Source organism: Pyxicephalus adspersus, chromosome 8, assembly GCF_032062135.1.
Source record: "Pyxicephalus adspersus chromosome 8, UCB_Pads_2.0, whole genome shotgun sequence".
NCBI lineage: Eukaryota > Metazoa > Chordata > Amphibia > Anura > Pyxicephalidae > Pyxicephalus > Pyxicephalus adspersus.
In genome coordinates, this window is record NC_092865.1 from 41872198 (window position 1) to 41881485 (window position 9288).

Sequence of the window (9288 nt, forward strand, 5' to 3'; positions counted from 1 at the left end):
CTTGAAAGTAGAAACTAGTCCTTCGTTTCCTACATTACGTCAGGACAAAAGCGCCCTCTAGCGGCCATAGCTCCGGGAGCCGACAAACGTGTAGCTGCACCAAATCAGTTTTTAATTGGCTGAGCGAGCTGTCACTTAGACGATTGCATCATGCTTCTTTTTCGGGGAAAGACCCGTATGATTTCGCAACGATCCTTTGTGCGCTGCGCTTAGTGTCAGAGAACCGATTGGCGGACGGAGGAGACGACCATCCACAGAGGTGTGAGGAGAAGGTTATCGTGGGGGGAGGGGAAGGATTTCCTTCCCCAGGCACAGAGGCTCGGCATTCCCAGGTATGTCTGGCGGGCCAGGTGTCGGGGTGTCCGGGGCCACCATAGGAGGGGTGACAGCGGCCAGGGATATAGGCGGAAGTTGTAGAGAGAAATAAACACTTGTTGGAAACTTCCAGCACTTTGTGAATGTCCTGTCCATGGGGTGTGAGCTACACAAAGGGCTTGTGTAATGTGACAACCTGTGTGCACAATATTGTCTTCCCGGGGTCCAGGTCACATTTTATTCCTCTATGTTTGGAGAAAACTTTTAGGGACAAAACACAACTTTGCAATTTGGCCCCCAGAAGCAACAAATATTGTTATCATGTGGTAGTGTCATAGCCAGGCAATGACATCTTACCACAACACACAGGCGTTGTAGTGTGCCGCAAACCTGTATTGTACAGAAGTGCCCTATACAGGTAGTCCCCGGGTTACATACAACTGTAGGTTTGTTCTTAAGTTGAATTTGTATGTAATTCGGAACGAGTACATTATTTTAATAAATGCAGTTAGGACAGATGTTTGTTCCAACATAATATTAGGCAGTTTGGTGTCAGTTACTGTATAAAATCCTCACTGTGAGTTAATCACAAAAAAAACTTTATGGATCCTAGACATTCATTAACTTCTGGAGCAAGCTGTGCTTTGATATGCAAAAAGAAACAACTGCAGAGTTTGTATTGGTCATTAAAGAGTTACAAGAGGCTGCAGAAGGAGCTCACCCCCTAAGATCACCTACAGCCTCAGCTGTGTTTAGCAAAAGATTTCTTCTGCAAGTCATGCAAACCGCCCCCCATTAAGCCTCCATCCTGCACACAGCGAGCAGGGAAGCCCCAATTGTATCTAGGAAGTATGTAGGATGTCCTTAACTCGAGGGACTACCTGTAATGTGTTGTGGTACGCTCCTGAAAATAGGGCTGAATATTTTGACTGCCATGGGGCGTTGGGCAGGCCATTGGAATAAATAGACTGCCCTATCACAGCACATGGTAAAGCACAAACTGACATGCACGTGTGCTGATGCAACACATATGTGTGAATGGAGGGGAATGGTTACAATACCTTTCAGTTTCTATATTTCCCTCACCTGTCCATAGACACAACAGGAAGTCAGAAGGAATCTCTCTCTTACACAGTTGTAACAAGTTTCCTCATTGAAAGATTTGCCCTTGTTTGATTTCTCAGTGCTCACCAGAGTCCATGATTCAACCATAGATTAATTTGCCCCTTACTTCCTGTTCTGCTGGGCACTGAGAAATCTATGAAATGTGCACCCCTCCTTAAACTTCCTATACTACCTTTGATGTAGGATCACTTCTACCATAACATTATTTTGTTGGACACCTCTGTGAAAGTTCACATCTGTGTGGCGGTGATTTAAAATTTGAAGTTCATTGAATTGTTTACCTTTGCACTACAATGCATGGTAATTGCACCACAGGTCCGCTAGCCGGGTGCAACTCAGAATGAATACCGCCGCAGCATACTGACCATTGTTACATATGCCAGATGGGAAATGGGTAACAAAAGTTGCCAGGGGTTCTAGCATTTCCTGCTTTCTTTCTTACCCCCTGTTTTTTCTTGGGCCATCTGTGGCCTATTAGGGAGACTTCTTTTTTGCCCTGTAGACACATGTATTGCTGCATTTTGGCATGGGGGGGATAATAAGTGAACCTTGTGACGTGCTTTACTGTAAATTTAAATTTATACAATAACTTCAAGTGCAGCTGGTGTTATTACAATTGTTATTGAAACCTAGACAATTCCTTTAAATTGTGTATTAATGGTAAATTATGTGATAGCAGTTCAAATATTTGCCATGACATCTTTATTAAAATAAGAGTCCCTAGTATTTAGCGTTTATAGTGATCACAGTCTACATAACACTTGCACTAGTTTCAGCTCTTGTTTTACATCACTTTCTGCTGCTGCCACCTGCAACCTGTGAAATGATATTCACTCAAAGCGTGCCTAAACTGATACTACTAGAAACATGCATTGCTCATTCCCTGGCTCCTGGAGGCTTATTGTTTAAACTGTATGTTGTATGTACTATGTAGCTTAGAGCTCAGAGCCAGCGGTAATGATGATGGTGGTTCTAAGCTGCAGGGTGACTGCATGGGGTAAGTATGATGGCATAATCCGCAAGTATAATGATGGTTACTTCTACTTTCATCTACTAAGGAGGTATTAGAAGATGAACACAGAGATCAACCCTACCAGAGCCCAACTATAAATCCACATGCAATACCGGGTTCTCTATTTTACCCCCTGAAACATTTTGTAAATAGCATGAGATCCTGACATTGGAGAGCCCATTCCTGTGATAGGGTGACAACATATTCTGCAATGAAAGCACTGTGACGTTGTCACTGCTGCTGTAAGAGAAGTTCAGCTTTCCAGCTACATTTTTCAATAAAAAGGAGTGGACATTTCTTTTAAAGCTAAATCTAGAGGCTTTACATTAACTTTTATATGAAAACATATTGTAAAAAAGGTGTGTGATCTCTAAATCCTGAGACATTAGCAGTGGCACTGGTGCAGATGAAACATATTGCCTTGTAATTACTGAAGCAGGTGTCTCCACAACGATTTTTTCCCATAACACCCTTGTTATTGTAAACAGCTAAATTTGGTCTTGAGGGACTTTATTTTCGTATGTCAAGGTAAATGGAATGATTAAAGCCTAGTACTATACGAGCAAAAATGGAAAACCTGGATTTATTTACCTTTCATAAAGGACGTGTTCTTATGTTTTTGCTACATTCTTGGCTTTCGTGTACAGTTTTCGAAAAATTATACTCTCTGAATCAAAGCTCAAGAAAAAAGCAAATGCCATTGGGATTTTTAGGTTAAACAAACATGTTTTATCGAGTATGTATCTTGAAGATATTTTATATACATTCATTGTTTCATTTCAGACTGGAAGGTTGTTCAAACATTTCCCATACATTTTTAAGCAATTTCACAAGGCCTGGCTGTTAGTTACCATAGTACTGTCTAGTAATAAACCACAAAAAAGTATTCTGTACATAAGTGTCACAGCTACTTATTTCTTTACTTTCTGTGGCTCAGGAACACAACTGCATTATATTCACTGGCAGCCAGCAAACCAGCATTCTCAAAAGGAGAGGGCAGCAATCTCTGCTTCTATTTCACTTTTAGGCATTGGTAGCGCTCCTGTAAAGTCAGAGAAATAACATTGTAATGTAGTACAGAATACATGACAGGCTCTCCCAGTGCTGCTGGGGGTTATACTAAATGTGGGGAATAATCTTATGTAGGACTGAAGGAACTTTACACAATAGCACCAGAACTTTGAAGCCCAATTCTTGACTTTTACTAAAGATGGAAACTTTTATCAAAATAAAGAATGCTGGCAGTTTAATGTTCTATTTAATGTTAAGAGGGGATCCAGTTAGTGCAGTCCAGCTGATGGCTAAAAGCTGGTTGTAATGTAATTGTTGCTGCTAGCCAGATTTGTTTTCTTCTCTTTGTCTGCTTTCAGGTACATAGTAAACCTTAGATGCTGTCAGAGGGATGTAGGGGTGTTCAGGAGCACATGTGTGGGGGAGAGCAGAATGACAGCAACAAAAAATCAACAGAATGTAAGTGTGGAGATTTTATTACACACATGGTGGAGAAATGTATTGTTTGTTGCAATTTAAATGCTATAATATACCAGAGAAGTGCAGTTATCCAGTGTTTGCAGATTTGACAGCAAGCTGCAGTAGATGGTATTGAACCGCTTACGGATCCCCCCATTTATTCTCTATTGGGCTGCCACAGATAAATACCATATGTAGCATCTCCCCTGAGACGAGTTCACTAACGTAAAAAAGGGATACCCACACCTTACTGCTATTCTAAACAGTTCACATTAGTTTGCTTCTCATTAGCAGGTTTTGCTGCTTAAACCTAAAAATTGGTTAACATTGGTAACAAATCGTTCCATTTTTTTTATCTTTTCTTTTTTTTTTCTACTGGCAACGGAAGGCAGCACTTTTTTCAGACACTACATGCATAAAATCAAGTGTGCCTGATGTAATAAAGCTGAATCTTTCATAAATCAGGGCCAATGTGTCAACGTTATGCAAGCTTTTTCAAGCAGTTTCAATTAAAAAAACACCCGACAAAGCCCAGCAGTTACTGCCTATTAGCATTCCTGGGCACAAGATTGAAAGTAAGCTTTCAGGAGCAGTAAATGCCACAGTTTTGTTTTCTACTTATGTAAACTAAACCTAAATTATTATACTTCAAGTGAGTGGACTCTTTACAAAATACCATGAATCTGGGTCAAAATACAGGGGCACCAGACATTTGGGCCATACTGGGGGTGACAGCAGAAAGTTGAAACAAAGTATAGGGGACAGAAGAAAGCTGACACGGTTAGAGGAGTTACTGGACACCCATTAGACAAACTGGGAACATTAAATTTGTGTTGCCCTGCCCAGCTACAGCTTCACCCCACCTGTCTGAAATACATTTCTTGGGAAAACACTGCATTACCTGACAGATTGGTGATAAAGTTTAGAGCATGACCAATACAGAAATGTATCTTGTATCAAGTGGTTACACAATTTATAAGTCATGTTGGGAGATGGAAAAGAATGTAAGTTTGGACTAGGTCTTATGAAGAAAATAGTGGGGTTTATGGTAGTTATGTAGTGTCTTACATCAGTTTTTTGGGTTTAGCAACACTTATCTAATTGCTTAAGATACAAGGAGAATAGGTGTAACGACGAGGGAAGATATTGCAGATCCAAGTCCCTGATAGTAGGAATTTTCCAAAAAGTTTTTTATGGTACAATTTCACATTTCCTTACATCCAGGTAGGTATTCTGCAAATCATGCCAATTCTACTTGATGCCAGAAAAAAAAAAGAGAAGGAAAATCCATGATATTGACACAATAATGGTGCCCATTTATTTCATTTTGATAGCACTATGTTGCCACTATACATTCATTGTTCTGAGAATTAGGACATGCATTTATTTACTAAATAGAATAGTGAAATTATTTAAACTTTGGACATACCATGACTACTCAAGGAAGGGTTTTCCTACATGATATGGTTTCTCATGGGATATTTTGTAAATAAATGACTGAATATTGTACAAAGTGGTTTACAACAGAAGAATAGATTGTAGTACATTGAATTTTGCAATATTACTCTGATACCACTAGATGGCGGTGGCTTAGATTGTTTAGGTTCTAGTCTATTCCTTCACAATATTAATAAATGATGATCTGCAGAACTTGTTCCTTATTGAACCCTATTTTGTGAACTTGTATCCAGTATGTTTACTGAAAACAGTTTAAATATGAATGGTAAAAAAAACTAAGGAATGAAAAAAGAGGTAAATTGGGTAAAACCCAACTTTTGTGTCATCAGGGCAGTCAGATAACTTTTTATCTTTTTTATTTCAATCTCGTATGTATGCTGCATCCCAAGACAACTATTTACAAACAGAACTTGGCAAAAGACAGGCTTGGATAAATACTGTGTACTTACCTAACTTCTATTCTGGTATTCATAGTAGGGGTCGGTGTACTCTCATACAATACATCTCATTCAGAAATATGGAAAATAGTACAGTTTTAAAAATTCATGTATGGCTAACTAATGTATACTGATCAATAAAAATAAATTTGATCCATATGAAGGGATACAATATCTGTTTTGGATAAACCCTTTGTAGCGTTTTGTTTGTCTTCTAGCAGCATCACTATGTGTTGTTAAACTTGGCAATAACCAAAATTTGAAGTAATGACGCTTGGTCCTTGGTGGAATTTGAACAGATATCAAACCACAGCAAACCACAAATAAACTTCATGGAGTGGAAATCCCATTCCTACACATATATGCAGCCATATTAGACCTTGCTTATAATTAGTCCTGCTACATTTGCCTCTGTAAAGTTTATTGCAAGGCTAACTAGTGTTCTAAGGGGATCCTATTTTGTGTGAATTAAGTGTGTTCATTAAGGGATTATTAACCATTTTATTTTTTTGGAGTATGTATATAGAATTGATGTAGTGAGCTCATTTTTTTTATTGGTGATGGGGAAAAAATATCTTACAGTTTTTCGAGAAAGGTAAAAATTATAGCTGTATGTGACATTTATGAGGCACCTTATGTTATGGATTCCAGAGATACTTGTAAAACATATATGCAATGCATACTAAACACTGAAATGGTAGCAGAAAGGCAGTTTGCCAGCAATATTCCATATGCACACAGTTTTAAACTGCTTGCAGTTGAATGAAATTAGGATAGCCAACAACCAGCAATTTCTATTAGCATAAGGAAATTATCCAATCTTTTTCCCAATCATGGCATATCATATTTTTTTATCAAATATAGGGTTGAGTATAGGTGAATAATTTATAGTAAATTAATGTTTGCACTAAGAAATTTTTTATTTTTTTATTACAGCTCTACAGAACCACTCGCTTGCATTCAGTGACAAGAATCATTTAAAATGAACTCATCCCCACATAGTATGTCTGAAAGCCTTGAAGATTCCCAACCTGGCAGCCCAGCCACTCCACAGCTTGTGCCACTGAACCCAGGAGGAGGAGGTAAAGCCACTCCTCCCAGTAAAAACGGCAAGAAAGGACAGCGGGTAGACCGCAGCAGTGAAGAATATCGACTGCGCAGAGAGCGGAACAATATGGCGGTGAAAAAGAGCAGATTAAAGAGCAAACAGAAAGCTCAAGACACATTGCAAAGAGTTAACCAGCTAAAAGAAGAGAATGAAAGATTGGAGGCAAAAATCAAACTACTCACCAAAGAATTGAGTGTACTAAAAGACTTGTTTCTGGAGCATGCACACAGCTTGGCAGAAAATGTACAGCCTGCTAGTTCCACATCAGAGCAGGATAGTGATTCAAAATAACTCGAAACATTATAGATCCATTGTGGCAGGTGAAGAAGGACAGGACAACAGTGTCTGCTATTTTGCATACTTATGGACTTGATGGTAATAGTAACTGTATTCTGTTGGGTATTAAGCAGTTTTACAGGAATGCAGGTGTCGGTTTATGGGCCTTGTATGAAAAGCATTGGTTCCAGACTTTCCTTTGGCACTTAACGAACACCTTTTACTGAGAAAAAGAGCTTACCTTTAAAAACACTAGTTATCTAGCTGTTATGCTGATCCAGTAGCTTCTGTATATTTTAGAAAACTTACCTGGGACTAGTATGAAGATTTGGAGTTTTTACTTCCCTGTCACCTTTCCTAGTTTGAATGGTCTAGGTCTTGAAAGTTAAAGACAGAGTCAGACAGGCAAGTTGTAGTTCCAGAACAAAGTCAGTCGTGTCAGCCTATGTACTTCTTAGTACAGGTTTTCCTTAAAATGTACTAAATAAAGCTAGCTTTAATTTTTAACAGATCCCTGATTTAGACATGTATTTTATTAAGGTATACATCCCGTGCTAGGTGACTTATTATATAAATTCCTACAGTAATATTATGCCTATATCGTGGAAAATAAAAGTTCATTTTTAAGCCTTTACATTCTGGTGTTTAGTAGCACAGCCTTTTTAAAAAAATGTTTGGAAAAGAAAAAAAAACTGTAAAGGGAGACTATTTTATTTTCCTACTATAGAAAATTAAGTTCTAAAATCTGATTGATTGCTTTGGACAAAATACAAGTTTCTTGCCTCTGGATTTATATCTGAGTGTGGTGCTCCTAGACATTTCATCGGAAGTTCAATATTTGGTGGAGATCTTGCTACAGTTCGCAGGAAATTTGGTAAATGATACCCCAAATGTACCTCTTTCATTAAAAAGAAAAAAACTGATCCTACCCCACCAGGCTATTATAAATCTATTGCTTTATTTTAAGGGAATAGCGCACAGAGCTAACATAATCCACCATCCCATATTCCTCAATCCAACCAGTTCTATTTGTGATGACAGATTTAGATGCCAACTCCTCATGCTCATACTTCTGCAGGATCAGCAGCCATGTCATTAGAATGAATTTAAGGTGTATATTTCTGGCCTTTTTTTCTTCGATCAAGCATAGGTTTGTTTGAGTGTGGGGAGGTAGTATTGTTTTTAAAGTGGCCAGACCTGCCCTTTAATGAAAAGTATAATTAGAGGATGGCTACTATTATGACATATTTACAGGTTAGCAGTGCATGCTTACAGATTGAGTTTTAGTACCACTACAGTATGCCTTTATAAGAATAGGGTTCTTAACATGGCAATTACCTTGTTCTGATGATTTAGTTAAGAATTACTTATATTATGTAAGTAAAAAGTGAGAAATGGAGATTATTCAGATGCAGTTAGAAAGATTATCTAGCTTTATCTGTTTTCTTACTAATACAGTTTGTATTTGGCCTGCAAACCTTACCTACCTGTAAAAATATCTTCTTTTTAATAAATGTTATGACCTCAGGTAATATGTTGTATTAATTAATTCAATACAAGGTGTGGTATCTAAAAAAATGCAGCAATTCACATTGTTCTGAAAATGCTTTGTGGAGAATTTTCCTGTGCTGTACCATTTTTATTAGATTTCTTACTTTGCCCTATTTGAATGTTTTCTGAGAAATTGGTAAATGGTGCAATTGAAATAAAACCCATACTTTTCAAGTGTATTTGCAATAAAAGTTTGAAATAATGATGCTTGGTCCTTGGTGGAATTTGAACAGATATCAAACCACAATTAAACTTAATGGAGTGGAGATCCCATTGCTACACATATATGCAGTCATATTAGATCTTGCTTATAATTAGTCCTGCTACATTAGACTCTGTAAAGTTTATTTTTGAGAGGAAGTAAAACTGAATGTTTTTGGGGTGTGTAGAGAAATCAGAATGCCCAGTGGAATCCCAGAAGATATGGGGGGAACTTACAAACTCCAAGTAGATAGTGACCTGGCCAAGATTTGAACTTGGGGTCCTGGGGTAGGGCTGCAGCTTTTGCATGTTCAACACAGTTGCAAGGCACCCTT

General features: G+C 38.2%; 1 protein-coding gene across 2 annotated transcripts; it reads left to right on the plus strand.

Moving 5' to 3' along the window:
- The first annotated feature begins 76 nt into the window (after positions 1 to 76).
- Positions 77 to 8957, plus strand: CEBPG (CCAAT enhancer binding protein gamma). 2 transcript variants are annotated; one of them, XM_072420175.1, is made up of 3 exons: positions 77 to 332; positions 3823 to 3922; positions 6754 to 8957. In XM_072420175.1, exon 3 carries the CDS (start codon positions 6800 to 6802, stop codon positions 7214 to 7216), a length of 417 nt encoding a protein of 138 aa, XP_072276276.1. In that variant the 5' UTR covers positions 77 to 332; positions 3823 to 3922; positions 6754 to 6799; the 3' UTR covers positions 7217 to 8957. The 2 variants fall into 2 exon arrangements, with proteins under 2 accessions (XP_072276276.1, XP_072276275.1); XM_072420174.1 differs by lacking the exon at positions 3823 to 3922 and having other exon boundaries at positions 79 to 332.
- Positions 8958 to 9288: the final 331 nt, after the last annotated feature.

Coding starts and splice junctions, on each gene's coding strand:
- CEBPG (XM_072420175.1), top strand. CDS start 6,800: ATGAACTCATCCCCACATAGTATGTCTGAAAGCCTTGAAGATTCCCAA.